The 19,767-nt window shown below is 34.9% G+C and overlaps 3 protein-coding genes and 1 long non-coding RNA gene across 8 annotated transcripts; 2 read left to right on the top strand and 2 right to left on the bottom strand.

The window, feature by feature from the left end:
• Positions 1-1,321: 1,321 nt before the first annotated feature.
• LOC140865505 (uncharacterized) lies at positions 1,322-3,437 on the bottom strand. Its single transcript, XR_012144605.1, has 3 exons — positions 3,015-3,437; positions 2,815-2,932; positions 1,322-1,649 (listed from the first exon to the last, which is right to left on the bottom strand). It is a non-coding gene; the product is annotated as an uncharacterized lncRNA (long non-coding RNA).
• Positions 2,357-6,531, top strand: LOC140865504 (uncharacterized). Of its 2 annotated transcripts, none has more exons than XM_073270170.1 (9): positions 2,357-2,651; positions 2,832-3,032; positions 3,125-3,247; positions 3,452-3,489; positions 3,603-3,708; positions 3,806-5,416; positions 5,552-5,674; positions 5,961-6,070; positions 6,154-6,531. In XM_073270170.1, exons 1-9 carry the CDS (start codon positions 2,589-2,591, stop codon positions 6,392-6,394), a joined length of 2,616 nt encoding a protein of 871 aa, XP_073126271.1. In that variant the 5' UTR covers positions 2,357-2,588; the 3' UTR covers positions 6,395-6,531. The 2 variants fall into 2 exon arrangements, with proteins under 2 accessions (XP_073126271.1, XP_073126272.1); XM_073270171.1 differs by having other exon boundaries at positions 2,591-2,723.
• On the bottom strand, positions 4,661-14,489 carry LOC140865503 (protein SHORTAGE IN CHIASMATA 1). Of its 3 annotated transcripts, XM_073270167.1 has the most exons (10): positions 14,096-14,489; positions 13,162-13,281; positions 12,988-13,062; positions 11,215-12,528; positions 9,779-10,288; positions 7,673-9,295; positions 7,441-7,595; positions 6,167-6,370; positions 5,735-5,863; positions 4,661-4,792 (listed from the first exon to the last, which is right to left on the bottom strand). In XM_073270167.1, the coding sequence occupies exons 1-7, from the start codon at positions 14,378-14,380 to the stop codon at positions 7,506-7,508; spliced, it is 4,017 nt and encodes a 1,338-aa protein (XP_073126268.1). In that variant the 5' UTR covers positions 14,381-14,489; the 3' UTR covers positions 4,661-4,792; positions 5,735-5,863; positions 6,167-6,370; positions 7,441-7,505. The 3 variants fall into 3 exon arrangements, with proteins under 3 accessions (XP_073126268.1, XP_073126269.1, XP_073126267.1); XM_073270168.1 differs by lacking the exon at positions 5,735-5,863 and having other exon boundaries at positions 4,684-4,792; positions 13,162-13,257; XM_073270166.1 differs by lacking the exon at positions 5,735-5,863 and having other exon boundaries at positions 4,684-4,792.
• A 3,035-nt stretch (positions 14,490-17,524) lies between these two features.
• On the top strand, positions 17,525-19,767 carry LOC140865365 (pentatricopeptide repeat-containing protein At1g55630-like). Of its 2 annotated transcripts, XM_073269979.1 has the most exons (2): positions 17,525-19,149; positions 19,255-19,767. In XM_073269979.1, exons 1-2 carry the CDS (start codon positions 18,066-18,068, stop codon positions 19,560-19,562), a joined length of 1,392 nt encoding a protein of 463 aa, XP_073126080.1. In that variant the 5' UTR covers positions 17,525-18,065; the 3' UTR covers positions 19,563-19,767. The 2 variants fall into 2 exon arrangements, with proteins under 2 accessions (XP_073126080.1, XP_073126079.1); XM_073269978.1 differs by having other exon boundaries at positions 17,525-19,767.

The raw sequence follows: 19,767 nt of genomic DNA on the forward strand, positions 1-19,767 counted from the left end.
AGAACAATATTATACTAGTCTCTTTAACAACATCGACAGTCCTGATGACTATGTTTATGTAATTATGTGTAATATGAATATGTAATAAGTTTGATCAGTATAATTAAACATACTGTTCGTCACAAAAAAGTTAATGAGATACAATAAGATGTTATTGTTATCATAAATCCAATGACGACCATTGATCTAAAATCCAAATATATGAGATCTATCTATATATCTATATCTATCTATATATATATATATATATGCTTGATTCGATAAAAGAAAAATAATTAATAATGATAATTGGATCACCGGCAATGCAAGTAGAAAGAAGTGATGCCGAAAAAAGCTTGTCACCCGACAATTTAATTGGGATGGAATATTTGGCAAGTGGACTCATTAAATAAGGATGGTAACATTTAACCAGCTCCATGGACGCAACCAATAAATGAATGAAAATTACAAACGTACGTGTCCTTAATTTGATTAAATGTTACTCCAAAATAAAACAGCCACATTCAGACCCTTTGTAAGAACTTCGACGTGTAAGGTTCATACATGATACGTGGTGCATATATTGTATCAACACTACGTGTCACAAGGTGGCACTGTAATCAAATAAAAGAATATTTGACAATTTACTTCCGTAAATTAATAGCATATTGGACATGAAGAGATCTATGTGTGATTATAACTAAAAAAAATAAAAAAAATATTTGAACCTTTGTTTATGTTTAAACCTTTGTCTTCATATGATTAAACTATCTAAAAGTGAAATGTAATTAAATAAATTTCACAACATTTCCAATCAATATCGAATAAATCAAATTATTTTGTTTTGTTTTTGCCATCGGCTTTTGTTAGGGTCAGGATAGATTGTCCATTTGATTTTTACCTTTTAGACCCAATTCTTGACTCATAGATAGGATAACGAAGCATGCGTAAATCGTAATATAAAGATAATAAAATATATTTAGATAAAGTAATGGTGCATGACGCAAATGGAATACTGTGTAAAAATTGAGCCAAACATTGAATAAAATAATATTAAATAATCGATTAATGTTTTATCATTCATAACAAGCTGTGATTGTTTGCCACATATTGAAAAACCTAAATTTTGAAGTCTGAAATACCTCTTTTGGTCATTTTCGAAGTATCAAATTTTAATGTTATAGATAATCACAAATTATCAATTGATTATTTTAAGCCTTCCTCCAACAATTAAATCACTTCCTTTTATTTATTTCTTAAAAAACTTATGCAACATGGAAATATACATTGGATGAGTATATTAAAATCTTGATCCAATAAATACACATAAATATCAGCTCAACGGATACAATGGTGTCAGAAATGTCACGGGGAAAACATTTATATTTTATAGTTCGATCAAACAAAGCTAATTGCAGCAAAAGGGAGATAGATGGAGAGGCACTTTCTAAAGTGACAAGGCTGGTATAAATTCTCCACCGACAGCTGTATACAGCAAAAGTGCTGGTTACTTGGATCTCCAACCCAGCATGTTTAGTCAAGTTAAATGGAGTATACAAATCCTGAATCAATCTCTCTCACTGCATTCTACCTCATTCACTCGCCATCCCATCATTTTTTTTACTTCAATAGGGCACGTAGTTTTCTTGCTACTAATAATGTATTGGTACCTACATTAATAATTAGGTTAAAACATTAAACATTTTTATATATAGATCTATTGTTATATTATATATATAAGCTATGTTAAAGAAAATAACACTACATGTGTTAGGGAGTTATCAGATCGGATCAATCGGTTCAATATATAACCAATTAATTGGTTCCGAATTAAACTGAATCGGCACCCATATCAAATCATATTGTGCATGCTACTTGAAGATTGAAACATACTGATCCTAATTTGTGTTCCAAACGGTTCAATTGAGTCAGTTTTGGATTAAATGACACACCCAAATATGATTAATCGAGAATCGATATGATCCGACACCTTATAGGATTGGTTCGATTCCATCACCTCATGATCCGATACAGTAACATGTCTAATACTAAATTTATTGGAGTTATTTGGAGTGCAAAACGACACACCAAATAGGTTCAAATGGTTACGTAACCATGATGAATGTTGATATTTCATAACCAGAGCGATCGAGAATTTTCAAAGGGAAAGGTATCACTTTGTTATTTTCTAGAAAATCAAACCAATAATTTTTTTTAAAGAGTACAGAATAATTAATTTTACCGAATATTTACCAAACTTTCTTAGATAGAAATTTGAAATTCGCACCATACAGAGTAGCAGCAGATGCAATGCAGGACAAATACTAAACAATCTAACTCAAAAGTCAAAACCAAGATTTACTACCTATGCAAGTAGCCAGCCAAGTAACCTCGCCCATTTTCTGAAATATTTAATGTACAAAGAAAACAATGTTTATTCTAGTCATTTAATTCTCCTCCTCCTTTCAACTACCAATTTTCCACAGTAAAAATTATATCCTTTCACTTGATGCAGCAAAGGGCAACACACAGTCTTCAATTTCTCCTAACTCTCACACGGCAAGAACTGTAGGATTCTTTGAATTGGAATCCTTGATATCCAAGAAAAGATGTTCAAACGAAGCGAGAAAAAGATCAAAGTTGTCTTCAAGATGCAATTTCAAGTGACACAGGTACATTGGATGTCAAACCAAATTATAATGGATCAGGAATGAGTCATCTTCTTAGCATAAAATTCAGGGATGGTAATGTAGCATACAATGCGACTGTGTTGATCATTTTGTTCATGGGTTGCAAGAATAATTTATGTGTTGATCAAGAAATGCAGTATCTCACCAGTAATGTTGTTCCAGGTTCCACATATGAAACAAAAAGGCCTTATGATTTCTCTGGTTCCAGTAGATGTCGGTAAGCCGACGGTGAGATTGCCGAAAGCTCCAATCGCTGAAGGAACCTGTACATGGGAAAATCCTGTTTATGAAGCGGTGAAATTAGTCAAAGAGATCAAAACAGGCAGAATTAGAGAGAAATTTTACTACTTGATTGTGTCAACTGTAAGTGACACATTTTCCGTTTCTTTCTTCCTTAAGATTCACAAATGAGGAAAAAAATAAGATAACACTTTTATTTATTTTATTCCTGAAAGGGATCATCAAAATCAGGTTTTCTGGGAGAAGTCTCGATTGATTTTGCAGATCTAGCAGAAGCAAACAAACAGTTGAAGTTAACTTTGCCACTGCAGACTTCAAAATCTGGAGCAATTTTGCACGTTAGTTTTTTCTCCCATCTCTTGCGTGATTAATCTCCTGGTTCTGTCCCTGCACACAATTTTAGAGGCACAGCTGCGGAGAAAGTAGCCTGCACCAGTATTTTTGTTGCTTTCCTTTTTTTTATAAAATAATTATGAGGTGGTAAATTTGAAATTGTAGTATCAGTAGAAGTATTTCTAAATTAAGCTACTATTGAATACCAGGTTACAGTTCAGAGGATTCAGGGAGATCCTAATTCAAGGTAACAATATTGACCAACAGCAGTAATATTTATCTTCCTTTTCTCTGCGTAACACTGTTGAGTGGTATAGTAAAATTGACTGACAAAAGTTTTTGTCCCATCCGGAAACTCAGATATATGGAAGATGATCTATCTCCAATGAATGAATCAGAAGAATGCTTAAATACGGAAATGAATGACTGCTATAGTCAAGGAAGGAGAAACATACATTCTTCTGAAGTAAGGTCTCTAATTATCAGCAAGTACTGGTAAAATGAATCAATATGACACACTTTATTGGCTGTTTAAACTAGAACTGACTTCATTTGTTCGATAGAGTGAGGGCTCGAGTGAAGCAACAAGTCGTGAACAAAACGGAAGCTTGGGAGATGCCGAATCGGATAATAATGACTATAAAGCAGCAAACGGGATGATAGAAACTTCACATGATAAGTTGGGACCCTTGAAAAATCAAATGAAAATGTTAGAAAGGAAGGCAGAAGTTGCTGAAATGGAAGCACAGTCCCTTAGGCAGCAAATCATCAAGGAGAGCAAGAAAGGACAGAAAATATCTGAGCAGATGGTTTACCTTAAACAAGAGAGGGATGCACTTAAAGCAGAATGTGAACAACTCAAGTCCTCATCAAAATGTAAAAATGTGGAAGATGAACCATTTTATGTACAAAAAGAGAGTTCAAATATGAGAAGGTCGCTAGAAAATGTCAAGCAAGAGCTTGAGAATGAGAAGTGCTTGAATAAAAAAATGAAGTTACAGTTGCAGGAGACAGAAGATTCAAATTCTGAATTTGTTCTTACCTTAAGGGATCTTAATAAAGAGTTGGAGCAGAAAAACATCAAAATCGCTCAACTTTCAAGTGAAATTACAGCCCTTCAAAGTGCACCGGGGGCCTTTGCAGCAGTTCCCAAAAAAAAGATGGATCCAAATGAAGATATGAAAGCCTTGGAATATCTGGTAAACAATCTCCGAAATGATGCTGAAATACAAAGGCTGAAGCAGGATATTGAAAACCTCATTTTTGAATTAGAAATCCAAAAGAAAGAAAAAGCAGAGATTCAAATAGACTTAGAGAGGCTTAAGTTGGATTATGAATGTTTAGAGACGGAAAGCAAGGATATCTACTCCACATTACAGGAAAACCAGAAAGAAAAAATGGAAATGCAACACCAGTACACTGAATCTTTGACTATGGTGAAGCAGTTGAAGCTCCAGGTAGCAAGCTTGGAGGAAGAAGTCAAAAGCCAGGAACTTCAATACTCTGGATCTTTGAATGCAATTAATGAGCTTGAGATTCAGGTTGAGAACCTGCAAAAAGAACTGGAAAATCATGCACAAGCATTTGAAGAAGATTTGGATGCAGTAACTCAGGCAAAAATAATGCAGGAACAGAGAGCCATAAGAGCTGAGGAAGCCTTTAGGAAGACAAGATGGAATAATGCAAATGCAGCAGAGCGACTTCAGGAGGAATTCAAAAGGCTTTCTGCTGATATGTCGTTAAAAATCGAGGAGAATGAGAAGTTGGCGCAGATATCGACTGCAGAAGCCAATGATTTGAGACACAGGAATGAAATTCTCGAAGACCTGCTTCACAAAGCTAGGGATGAACATCAAATAAAAAGTGATGAGTATGAAAGAACACTTCATGACCTTCAAGAACAAAAGAAAGGGACGTGGGTAAAGGAAAACGAAGGTTCGGAGAAAATAGTGGCATCAGGGAGAAAGGAAGCAGAAGAACTTGTACAAGAAAATATTTCTTTAAAGTCTCAAATAGATCAGGCAAAGACAAAAGAAGAGAACTTGCATTTAGAAGTGAAAAAGCTGAGAAAGAAGAATAGTGAGGTGAAGAATAATTTATTGAAGGTTGAATCAGAGAAAGAAAACCTAAAGACAGAGGTCTCCAAACTACAGATTGACTTACATAATGAGAAGGTAATCATCAATTCAAAGGAAAACCACTAAATTTCCAAAACGATAGTACTAAGTCAGACATTGAAGAACCGATTTCTCATGCATTTGTTACTCTTGCTTATAAGTGACTCAACTAACTATTGGTTAACTTTACAGGAAGAGAGAGCAGCACTACAAAATACTATCAGGTCTCCAGTGAAGGCAAAGAATCTTGTGTATAATACCGCAGAAGAAGAAGAGAGCAACACACAGACAAACCTTACAGACCACTTAGAGCAGGTTGGCACATTTATGAATATGTAGCGTAAAATAACCTAAATTTAGCAAAACCTCTCAAACCTGAAATATCTCTGTGCATGGAGCCACTATGCTCTGAAAAATGTATCAAGTGAACTGACTTTACTTACTTCTTTATGTTACTGAAATACTCCAGCGAGGATTTCTACTAACTCCCCTATGATGTAAAACCTTGACAAGTTTAAGCAATAATAAATCTCACTTCAGTTATGTGTCTAAATTATTTACCCACCAAATTGTATAATAAGAAACAATAAACTGAATACAGGCGAGTGCACCTGCCAAGGACAAAAATGATAGACCGGTTGAAGAAACAAGTAAGGAGGGTATAGACAACCTTCCAACAACAGGGGAACCGGACGCAGGACACATCAAAAGGTAATATCTTGCACCGACTTGAGCCATTAGTATCATAATATTTAACTTGACAAATAAGAAAATGATTCTGTTTATTTTTCCAGAGGAGCAACTCACCAAACAATGCTGGAACAGAAGAGTGACAACTTCAGTGGTAGTTGTGATACTTCCAGCTTGTCGAGTGAAGTAGTATCACTGAGGGAAGACAACAAAAGCATGGAAGAAAGGTTGAAAGAAATGCATGAGAGATATTCAGAAATAAGTCTCAGATTTGCAGAGGTAGAAGGTGAACGGCAACAACTTGTCATGACCCTTCGTAACCTGAAAAATGGAAAGAAAAACTAGATACTTGGAGTAATGTTGAAGACCAACTGTTGAGCATTTTGTCCAGCAGACATGTCATGTATATTAATGGTACATTTTCAATGGTATCCTTCTCCATTATTTGTTCAATTTTTTGTTCTATGGCCGAAGCAATAAAATACAGTTATTCTGTTTTGTGACATTTCGCATTAAACATTAAGCACTTGCACGTCACTTTTTGCATATGGATCACTTTATAACACATAATATTAACATAGGAAAGGACAAAGGGAAATTAATAATGGATCAAGCGAAATGTAGAATCTCAGAGTGCAAAAATGACTGAACTAATTGCCTGGAAAATTTAGAAGATACAACTAGCGAAAAACAATTTCAAACAAAAGAAAGATAACATGATAAGAGAAAAAAGAGGAGCATCATTTCGAGCTGATTAAAGCTTTAGCCGGTTGTAAGAAACATGTGCCAAATTCATAAGCATGTCGATGAGTTTAAATCATGAGGTTAGATCACAACCATGAACTCCTGCACGTGTTCATGAGCTCTATATACATAACAAATACTGATACTTGTATATGAAGAAAATAATATTACATACATATTAATATAAATATTAAGTTTATTAGAGTTGATAAAATATGAAAAAAAAAATTAAAAACTAATTTTGAACATTCAAACTCGAGCTCAAGCAATCTCTAGCTCAGTCAAACTTAAATTGACTCGGCTCACCAGGCTCGCATTACATCTTTAGAAATACTTATTTGGGAGAAGAATAGAATTTGACATATTTCCTTTAACAACTTCTACATACATAAGAGAGACAGCTTAATTGCACTCTATTACACTTGCGCTTCCCTTACCATATAAAAAAAACTCAATATGAACCTCCACCCACCATCTCCAGCACACAACAAAACTATAAAATTCATAAGCACTCTAAACCAACTAGTTGAGTAGATAGTTGTGGATATTTGCTGGGAGCAAAAGGGTGCCAAATTAGACCTAGATAGTATGCCAATTACAATCTCTTGGCGCAACAACACCTGGGCCAAGATAACATGACAACTGACCTTCACGTACACAAGTCTGAAGCTATATATAACTTTTGCAAACTCCATGCAACGCCAACTTGGGGCTAAAATATTCTTTTTGCAGTATGCGAATTATTATCCTTCCAGACCAGCTTACTTTGCCCCCCACTTCCTTTTGTTGCAAAAGATAGAACCTGCAGTTGGGGAAAAATAAATCAAGATTTGATGTAAAAAATTACAAGAATATTTAGTAAGACTTTCAGTTGCCTACTCGTCTAGCCCTCTTGTCAAGTGGCGTCCACGACGGAGGGCGTGAGGTTGATGTATTCTCATTCTTCATAGAATTGGGTGGTTTTGATGACCTCTTTTGTCTCTTTTGTTCACCAATTTTCTTTGAGGTGCTACCTACTTCATACTTGTATGATTCAAAAATTGAGGGACTCTTTCGTTTAGCATTATTTGATATGTTTCCTGAGGAACCAAAGCAAGGTGGCGATGAATTATATGACAGAGACTGTTTGCGCAGTCTACTTTTTTCTCTTATCCTGTTAAGAAAATCAATAGTCCAGGGTGATCCCTGCTGCAGTTGAGTCGAGTGAAGCGCATTGGATAGTGGTGTACCACCATAACTGTTGGTATGATTTTCTTGAGAAGGCCGTGTGCATAATGTTTTGGGAGTTTCTTCTATCATATTCACTTTCAAATGCCCTTTTCGATGTGCCATGGAAGTATTATCACTGTTAATGGTATCAAAATGTGGTTTTGTTTCTTCCCCGATAATTTGTCCATCTTTTCCGGGAATCCAGGCATCAAAGGCAGAATAAGCATGAATGGGATTTCTGACCACATCAATAATATTTGCACTTGAAGACAATTTACTCCTCCTAGAATTTCTTGCTGCATAATCTTTCTCCACATCAAGTAGAAAAGGTGAAAAGCTACCTAAATTTGCGAACAGTAAATCATCACCAAATTCTGGAGTACCCTCTGCATTAATTACTTCACCCTTGAAATTTTCCTGTGAATTCCCAATTCCCTTCGTACTTTGAAGGCTGAATCCATTCAATTCTGTTGTAGCTGATCTCCAATCTGGACCACAATCTATGTCAACCTGAGGAAGACTTTTTGACGCTGGAAAATCATAAGGTTTTGGCATATTGGTAGGCATCTTAATTGTATCCACAGCAAATCTCTCACTATAACTCCTAAATTCGTCGTCAAAAGATATATTGAAGTTCCCGGGTTCATCAAACATCTCAGCTGTTCCAGACATCCAAGAATTACTAGAAACATAAAATTTGGGATGATTATGTTCATCTGGGAGTAGCTTTAGCGATTCCAAATGAAAAGAGCAATTCGTAGGCTCTTCAGCAGGATAAAGGTGTTTGGGAGAATATTTTGGTTTCTTCCTCTCGGATGCACTTTTGAAATGTACATTTTCTGAGTCAAGAACTGAAGATACTGAGGAGCAGTCAGTCAATCCAGATTTGGAATCCTCACGTTCCCCGAATCTGCTTATTGCACTTAACAAAGACAAACTTTCTTCAGGAACCTGATATTTTTGAAGACTGCAACGTTTACTCTCGTTTGAAAATTCCATAAACTTGCCAAGTACGGTATCTGAAGATAATATCGCATGAGCTGAAAGAGGATTTATAGAAGGAAATGCAGTGAGGAACGACTCTGCTATACTTTCTGATTCAGACATTTTTGGAAAGAGGCCCCTGTTCAACTTTGATATTTTGTTGATGCAGGATAATATAATTTCTTCAGTCATCTCGGATGAATATGAACAGAAGATCTGTACATCAATTCCTAGGCTAGCAGCGGCTGCATAGAGCTCATCTGATGATTCCATTATGCCACCAAGGAAATTGCCTTCTCCCTCAAAGATCTGAAAGGCAATATCAACATCGAACAATCAGTGGAGTATACAAAAGCTACACACTATCAGATTACTTAAATTTGTAAAAACCACTTAGTGCCAATAATTAGATTCATCCAGGCTTTGATTAAAAAGTATTATCCATATATAGTAGAGTTCAGATTTTTAAATTACTCCATTGACTAGCCAACTAAGCAAGCTAATAGATTGCGAAATTCTTCCCTAGTAATTATGGCACACTTAACTCAATGTAATCTATTTCTTCATAGCCTACGCATAAAGAAAAACCTTTCTGAACCACCATATCAACTTGAGTAAAGACTGAAAATACATTTAGTCACATTTTGAATCAGTTATCTCACCGCCAAAGAGATGTGCAAAGACTCAACATCCGATTACTCTACATTTATAAAACAGAAAAATCACTGCCTCGGAGTTAAAGTAGAAAGGAATAATGGGTTCGATATTAAAACTTTCAAGTAAGACAGTTACCAGGATGCAACAACCAAAAGCAAAACTCAATGACGTCAAAGTACTTGCTGCAATGCTTTCAACACATAGAGGCAAGCATGAAAAGGCCTCGTTTGGAGCTGAAGCTTTCTTTCCAATATTTTTGCAGTCGTACCAAGTGAGGCAAACTTTAGCACTTGCGATAATATCTATTGGAAGACTTATGTCACGTTCAACAACTTGTGCCCCTTCTTTCTCCATTTCCAGAATTTTTTGATATGTGCTTCTCCTTGAAATTACCATTTCATCATTGAAGTTTTGGGTATTCACAATTATGACAGTGTCAGGGCAAGAAGGCCTGCATGAGTCATTTTGTTTTGACTCCAAGCCTGGTTGCATGGATGGGACTAGCATCACAGAGCAGGATTTATCTTCATATACAGCTTTCACAGGTTGATTTTCATCTATTGTTGTCTCGGGTACAGTATTTAACATCTCTTCTAATTTAGTTTTTCTCTCTTCTTCGGCTGAGGTGGACTCTAAATCTCCTTTCTGAACACATTTAAATGGATAAAAGTAAATTTCAGAGGCTGATTATGAAGACATCAAACAATAAAACTATAGCCACAAGATTATCCTTGAGACAGATATACAGGTACTACGACAGCCATAAGTTCGTGGGTAAAAGTTGCATTACTCAGAACTTTTGCATCGACCAACGAGCAAACTTTGACCCAACTATGAAGCACAAAATGTAATGCATGTAAAAATTGATCACTTAGTACTACATTTCTTGAAAAAGTTGAAAATCTACTTTATGATGGTATATTAGCAAAAGTAGTCAAAAGAATATCCAATCAGCAAAAAAAGTAACTGATGGATTTTCCCATAGTAAAACAAAAACTTTTCCACAGGAAACCTCCATTCAAAACAAAAGATGTGACTCATCATCAATTTTGGAAAAAAAAATACACCGACTGCCTGCAGGAGTATCACGAAGAAACATACAAGAATTTGAGTAGGAAACCATCCATATTTGAATTGATCATTTAGAGAGCCATGCTTTTGGGAAGCCAAGCAAACAGATGGTTTTGAAGATTGATTCATTTGGATTTCTACACAATTAGAGAGGACCAGAAGAAGAAAATACTGCTTAATATCTGAAACTGAAAGAGTTCAACAAATTCAATACCTGCGCTTCCTGACATGACAGTTCTCAGTTATCTCATGGCTTAGCCCTATATTTTCATGGTATATTCAAATAACCACAACCTTCAAATTGTTCCATCATGTGATTCAATTCATATAAAGTTCAGTGATTTTTTCAAAACTAAATCATTGATCATTCTGGATGCTTGGCATCAGAAAATACACATAAGCATGTCATATCTAAAAACATGATATCTGAACAACTATATCTAACATATTCAATTACACTACTAATCGATGTGTATTAGAATTCTATCTAACAAACATACGTGATGCAATTTGACGTTCCACTGCTCCTGAACCAATGTGGCGGCTTTAGAGGCTAACGAATCATCAATGGACGAAACCACTTGACACATAGTATTTGTGTTAGTGGACTTGTCTTCATGCATGCCCACCCTTGGAATATTGAAGTTGAGAGGATTCAAAAAAAAATCAAGATCATTAGACATGGATGCCCCAAACAATGGAACTTTCTCAACACCACTTGTAATTCTTTGATCTCCAGGATTCATCAAGCTATTAGAATCTAATTTACCAGAAGAAGCAGGCGAATTGTGGAATATAGAGACACCACTAAAATGTAGATTCAGAATTTCATTGTGGTTTTCTGTGCTTTGTTCATTGGATTGAATTTCAGAGAGAATATAATTAAATATCGGCTTTCCGTTGTCACTAGAATCGATGGAGGAGTCAATGCTGTAAGTATCTATTTCCCACAACATTTTCCAGCAAGAAGAATGTTCAACGAATTCGCAACCATGTTCTCCAAGAAAATGCCAGTCCAGATACAGACCATCGGATGTTGATGAAGACTGCCACTCTAACTGTGTCAGTAGTATTTCTTCAATGAAAGATGACAATGAGTAAGTAAGCTTACAATCTGAGGGCATAGGTACAGGCAGTGATTTGAAAGAGTCATCCATGAGTGTTAGCTCATGACACACGATCATTTCATTAAAACTTCTAAAGTTCATAGCTTCTCCAAACATGGATTCACATGTCTCTGCCTCGATCTCCTTTGTTGCATGTGAGGATGTCTCAAAGAAATTATATGCAACCAAATCAAAGAACTGAAATTCATTAAAGAGGAATGGGTTCATTGAGCAAACTGAATCATCTGGCTTCCCCTGATGGAAAGTGGAATATTCATGGAAGTTAGGGTGTTCTAAAATGCTTAAGTGGTCAACTTCCGGTGAACATTTTGTCTCTTCGAGGTACTGAATCGAAACACATTGATTTAGTGCATACTTCATCAAGTCGAATTCCATAGAACCCAAAAGCTCCTTTCTGTCACCATTTACACCATCTAGTTCTGTCAACTGCCGAGTTTCAACATTCTCAAAAATTAGAAGTGCATCCTCCATATATATTCTGTCAACAGTACATAGACTTCCCACATCAACCTCAAAAAGGGGAAATTTAACATCGTGGGAAGCATTTTGTCCTTGAATAGAATCAGCATTTTGCAGAAAATCAGCATTATGCTCCATTGGGTATTCCACCTTCATATCATCAACTGAATAAACAGATTGTTGAATCTTTTGGTGATCAGGTAGCCTAAGCTCCGTATGGCATAAATCCTGCATTACTTTTAAATCGATTAGCAAGTCAATCAGAAATATGTGGAGGAAAAATTATTGGTGTATGTTATTTATGTCACTATACAATAATGAATGAGAAAGAACCACGAGAGTAAAATGGACTAACAACATGCCGTAGACAATTTTCACCTCCTTTAACTTCTTGAAATCATCAAATAGATAAAATTCCATGCATAAATCCTCAGTATTATGAGAGATATTATGTATAGTAAACCCTTCCAGACTAAATAACCTCTCCCCAGCTGATAAATTTGTTTATCCTAAAAGTGCCAATCATTTGTAAGACCCTTTTTACCACTGTCATACAAAGTATGGAGGAGAAGACCGGTAATCATTGTTCAGTGTAGGATGGAGTGCATTAATCAGTATCACAACAGAAAGATGGGGACTCTTAGATGCACAAAACTGGAGATAAAACATAATGTATTAAATATTTACCATAGTACATTCAGCATCAGAAATCTCCAAGAAAGCACACAAAGTCTCCATTTGGGAATCAATTGCACTTTTTGGCTGAGTACAGATAAGAGTAGGTGAACAGAGAGATTGCAAGTTAGGCAAAAAATAACATAATATCAATGTGCATCTATGCCCTCATTCTGGAAAGCTTACTGATGAAACCGGGGAAGCATCCATCTCGGAAACTTCAAACTGCACAAATTTAGTACCAATCCAGCCCTTAATATTGGATGTTTTCTCATGTTTCACCTGGAAATGGATGCACATGATGATCTGTATCATGAATAGTAAGTATGAAGGTAGGAATTTTTTTCGCAAAGGATTGGTAAATCAACCCCCATCTTATCACAGTTTAATTCTTCCCCGCCCTCCTAGCATATTTGTGTTCACTTCGACAAGTTAAATTCCGGGCTGGATAGGTAGGGGGACTAATTTCACAAGGTTTCATATCAAATACTTCTGACAAATTTTTTTCCTAAACTAGACTTATTCAGATTCAAGCGTCTGAAATTGTTCTGTACCAGTTAAGTTCACAGCTTCATTGTTGGATGAAAAATACCATATAACACGACCATAGTAGAGGGTCAGTTTGAAGAGAAGGTAAACTCTATCAATTATGAGCTGAATAGTATATGTTGGGAAAAGTTGAGAACATTCGATATTACAGCATAAGATATTTTGAGAACAAATAATTCAAACTAAACTTGATCGAAAAATAATTTGATAAAGCTTGTCATGACCGCACTACAAAATAACACTTTACATGTGATGATCACAATGATGATATTGAGGTTCTCCCATCAGATCTCAATATTTCCGTTGTAAAATTAGATTAATAAAGTTCCAGCAGAATTGATGCAAAACTTAGTAAAAAAAAACAACTATTTGAGCGTACAACAATAACTCAAGCCAACTCCCAATTGATTTTCATAGAACTTAATTCTTCAGATAATAATATTCTTAGAAAATAAAACATCAAAACACTCCTAAATCTTCCTATAACATCGCACATTAGAAACAAAAAACAGTAAAATCATCAAAACAAAGCGCAATTTCAAATGAAACGAAAATCACAGTAAAAGCTAACCTCGAAATTTTCCTTGGAGCTAGCAATTCCCCGTTCCTCACAATCAGCACCATCAACGAAGTGAGGGAGCACGTCGGACAGGAATATGGAAAGAGCATCGTCGATAGGAAGCTTGTCAATTTCCTTGGAGACAGTGAAACCTGCAACATCATCGAAGGAGTGCACGAAATCGGCGGAGAATGACGGAATATCTGGAGGAGGAATGTGAGGGGGTGGAAGGGGGACATAATCTATGGGCTGGGCAGCCGCGGCGGAGTGCTCGGTGGCGAGGAAGCGAGTGCGCATAGCGTCTGATGCTGTCGCTCTCAACGGGTAGATTTCGTCTTCATTTTTTAGATTTGGCGCCAATTTGAGAAGATTTCGTTTTAGCTCAGCTGAAGCTGACTAGACATCTCCAATCTCCTTTCCTACGATACTGTGCAGTGTGTACATTAATCGCATTCCTCAATACCTCATTTTTTAATTTTTTGTTTTATAATAACTAGTCGCTGTGGTGGCAAATTGCGTAGAAAATATTTTTTTTGCATTGTAGAGGGATAACCGCAGTCTTTGTAAAATCATTAAAAATGAAATGGAGTGAAAAAATGGAGTATAAAATTATAAACAAAATGTAATGTGGGGGAGTTTTGTGAGAGAGAAAACTATATCACACTTAAAGTAGTAGGATAAAAAATGGAGAGATTTTCATTAGGTCGGACCAATATGCTATCTTGTTTTATATAATAACATAGATGATGATAATAATAATAATGATGTTGATTATTATTATTATTATTATGAAAATATTAGCGCAGATAAAATAGTAATTTCAAGTTTTTAACTAACTATTTAAAAATTTCTAAATTTTACAATTTAATAAATCCAAATGTTTATTAAACAAAAGGGTAACTATATAACGATTGATAAAAAAAACCAGTAATTATATCGAACTCAGGAGAAATTTCGAATTTTTTTTTAAATAGTTGTTAGAGGGTGTTTGGTTAAGCTCATTAAAAATAGCTTATAAAATCTAGGAGCTTTTATTTTAAAAATAAGTTGTTAAAGTGTTTGAGTGAACTTATTTTAAACAACTTAAATATGTTGATGTGTTTGATATTATAAGATCTTTTTATTGTCAACATTACTAAAAAGGTATAATATTACGAAAGTAACGTAAAATAGTACGTAATATATGTACACAAATATTTTTAAATTTATTATAAATGTTAAATATATATTAAAAAATTAAACTATTTTTAATTTTAATTTAGAAACAAATTTGTTAAATTATGTACAAAAAATGGGCAGACGGCAGGGTGAAAATTTAATAAAATACTAGCAATCGATGTACACGCTCTGCGTGTACGTAAATAATTTAATATCTAATTAAAATTATAATAAATATGAATTTTTAATATTTTGCAAATAATATGTCGATATTAAAGAAAAGTACAATGAAATTCATTGAAGTGAATCCTTAATTTTAGCAAGACATAGATAGTGCGTGGTTTTTGACAGTAGGAGTGAGAAATGCAAATATATTTTTACCATTTTATCCAATAATCCATATGAAATTCAATGCATGTTTGAGTGTTAAATTTGTAAATTTATATTGATCATAAAACATACCAAAAGTAGTTTTTAAATGAGTCTCAACTTTTATATAATAGTAAAGATATAAGGATAATATGGAGAAATAAAATATCAAAATAAGATCTTTTCTAAAAAAGTAGGGTCACCTTACTTTTTTAAAAACAGCTTATAAGTTGTTTGACAAAAAATTTGTTAAACAAATTTAAAGACCTTATAAGTTGATTTAAATAGCTTATAAGCTCTGCCAAACACCCACATATTTTCTAAAATAATACTTTGTTTGATTATGTTTTCTAAAAATGACAAAATGCTATCAAATTTTAAACACCAAACTATAACACTTAAAAATTGTTCACTTAAAAAATAATAATAAGAATTTTGCTTTTCACTCATCCCATATATATTCAGTTTTTAATTGTATTATATTTCAGGAAAACACTGCAAACCTTAAAATTTGTTAAAGTAAATAGCCAGACCAAGATGCACACAATTTTAATTTTAGCAGTACATTAGATCTTAATTTTCTAAAATCATTTACAAAAAGACATTCAATATCCCATACATTTTAAAAAACACATATACTTTTAGTTACTTTCTTTGTTCGAGACAAACACGTCTCAAGTTCATGCTTAAGTATCGTCGATTGTGCGAGTAATTTCATTCTTTAGTGTTACAATTTGATGTAATGTAATTCGATATCCGATGTACTTGTACAACAAAAAATAAATAGAGGCTCTATTTGACAACAAAATCGAATCAGTAATAGCACCCACATGAGCTTCCATATCTAATACCTTATTAAATTTATATCCATTTTTCAGTACATAATACATCAGTTTCTGGTAATTTACCATATAATAATTATTATTTTTATTCTTTTCTCTTTTTCCATAATATTTTATTATTATTCAGAAAATGAGAGGGAGAGAGGGTTGAGCGGGCCTATGTCTGCCCAGATCAACGCATTTGATCTTCAAAACTCTCTCTCGAGGGAGAAACGAAAGTGAGTGAAAGAAATAATATTTTATTGTTCAAGCCTTAGAGAAATGGATTTCATTCCCTAAAATTGAAGTATTGTTCATAAAACATAAAATTTAGAAATTGAGTAGACCCTAGCTATGTAGTTTATTTTATTTTATTTTTAATGTTCAATCTAAAATTTAAGATAAAATTTTATTTCGAGGAATCTGGCGTGATTGCTCAGAGCTAATAAATACAATACAAATTGCATAAATCCATTAAAAATGTGCATGAAAATAATTTTCCCATTGAGTGTCACTTCAACTTCAAACACGAGACCATATAACTAATATAATGGATCAAACTAAACCAAATAAATAAATAAATAAAACAAGTATTCATTTTCTTTTTAATAGAATGAAAAGATATTTCATTTAACAAGCATTATCTTGATTCTTGCCACATTCAAAATAACAAAAAAGTGAAACAATAACTCTAGCCTTGGAAACCAAATTACTCTCTGTAAGTGAAAAATTTGAACCTATCCCATGAGTATTATTCCATGGGTTATGTGAATATATTTTATTTGTTCAAATCATTAGAGTCTCATATAATTTAGTAAGACCCACATGATTTGAACCAACCAGTGATTGTCAACTACCCAATAATAAGTTTCGATAAAAATTAAAGTGAGACCCACATGATTTGAACCAACCAGTGATTGCCAACTATCCGATAATAAGTTTCGATAAAAATTAAAGATACTGATGACATACATGTATTATTCTTGTTATCTAAATTCTAAAATACTATCCTAATCTTTACTTACTAATTTATGATTATAAATTACATGTAAAGTTCGGTCCCAAAATTGTAAACTGGGGACTAAAACCTAGATGGCTCAAGTGGGTTGCGTTTACAAAGAGGACCAATTTCCACCCACGCATCAATATTCAATAGGGCTTTATTCTCGGTTCCCTCACTAGAAGACTAGAAGCTCACTAGCTCCATTGAGCACGGAGCTCCAATCTGCGTTTTTTCGGTCGACTTATTGACAATTTTCTTGCAGAGAAGTGGAATCACCACGTAAAAAGTTTGTGGAGGAAACTCAAAAACCCATTATCAGGTCAGCAATTTTGGCTCACTCTATCAAAACTCGAAAACCATTAATTTGCCCTTGTCCAGAATAAGAAATCGAACGCAACTATATCCGGCAATTGTCAGTGTTCATAAATGAATGCAGTTTATTGTTCTAAGACGGTGGTTGATGTTTCTCAGTTTTGTGTTGATGGGTATTTTTAGATTAATTGAACTGCACAAAGGGGAAATTTCTGAACTTGGGTTCAGTTGTAATTTGGTGAATTTAGGGCCTTTTCTGGGAGCAGCCCACGAGGTGCCGGAATAATGGGGCGTTTCCAAAGTTTGATATATTTTTGCCATGTGCGCTGTTTCTCTTTTGAGTCCCAGAATTCTCAAGGGATTGTATTGTGTTTGTGTCGTTTCTCGTGCTTTATGCAGTCAGACGTTTGATTGGAATAATGTCGAAAACGGGTTTGGGCGCATTGAGGATTTTCTTGATGAACCTTGGAAAAGTTCTAGTTTTGAGCACAATGTGGAGGAAAAGACTTCAAATTTATGTGATCCACATGGTTCTTCAGGTCCCAATGGTGATTATGATGGCCTTTATCATCGGAACTTTCCGTTGGGAGAGAATTTCATTGACGAGGTGAAAAGTGATTGTATAAGAGTTCTTGAAATTCTTCGTCAAGATGGTCCGGAATTTGATGCAAAACTTGCTCTTAATAGTCTAGGGGTGAGGGTTTCAGGTCCTCTAGTGAGAGATGTGCTTTTTGGTATCTTGAAGATGATTAATTATGAGAACAAAAATAGGTGTGCGAAGCTGGGGTATAAATTCTTTTTGTGGTCTGGTGAAAGAGAGAATTACATTCATGCAGCAAGCGCATACCATATGATGATGAAGATATTTGCAGAGACCGAGGAATTTAAAGCAATGTGGAGGTTAGTAGACGAGATGATCGTGAAAGGATACCCAACCACTGCTCGTACTTTCAACATATTGATATGTACTTGTGGTAGGGCTGGGTTAGCTAGAAAAGTTGTAGAGAGGTTTATTAAGTCGAAGACCTTTAATTATAGGCCGTTTAAACATTCATACAATGCAATTCTGCATTCTCTTTTGACATTGAAGGAATACCGATTGATAGAGTGGGTATATCAGACAATGTTAGCTGAAGGGCATTTTCCTGATGTGATGACATATAACATTCTTATGTGCACAAAGTTTAGGTTGGGAAAGCTGAATCAGTTTTACAGATTGCTCGACGAAATGGGCAGATGTGGATTCTCACCCGATTTCCATACGTTCAATCTCCAGCTCCATGTTCTCGGTAAAGGGGACAAGCCATTGGCAGCACTAAAGCTTTTGAATTTCATGAAGGAAGCTGGTGTCGATCCGAGTGTTCTCCACTTCACTTCATTGATAGATGGGCTCAGTAGGGCTGGTAATTTGGATGCTTGCCGATATTTCTTTGATGAAATGACAAAGCATGGGTGTGTTCCGGATGCTGTTTGTTACACTGTCATGATAACGGGTTATGTCGTGGCAGGTGAGTTTGACAAGTCTCAGGGGATGTACAAGGAGATGATTAGCAAGGGGCAATTGCCAAATGTTTTTACCTATAATTCCATGATCCGTGGGCTTTGCATGGCTAAGAAATTCGAGGAAGCTCAATTGATGTTGAAGGAAATGGAATCTAAAGGTTGTAATCCCAATTTTCTCGTATACACTACCTTAGTTGGTTATTTGCGAAATGCGGGAAAACTATCTCAAGCTCATGAAGTTATAAGGCAGATGGTGTCAAAGGGGCAGTACGTTCACCTCCAGGCAAAACTTAGAAGATCTAGGAGACACTAAAGAAACGAAGAAGTTTGTAAGATCTGAGGAATTCCCTGTTTTTATCAGGGTATTCTGAAACACAAAAACTTCCATGTACCACAAATCCAATGCTTCATTAATCAATGGATTGCTAGTTTATTCTTTACTTTGTTTTCGATGGAGTCAGTTTTTTACTCTTCTGGAGTATTATTGGTGGTAATTTACAGTCCTACTCGTTTCTTGA

The sequence above is a fragment of the Henckelia pumila genome, chromosome 4, assembly GCF_033568475.1.
Source record: "Henckelia pumila isolate YLH828 chromosome 4, ASM3356847v2, whole genome shotgun sequence".
Taxonomy (NCBI): Eukaryota; Viridiplantae; Streptophyta; class Magnoliopsida; order Lamiales; family Gesneriaceae; genus Henckelia; species Henckelia pumila.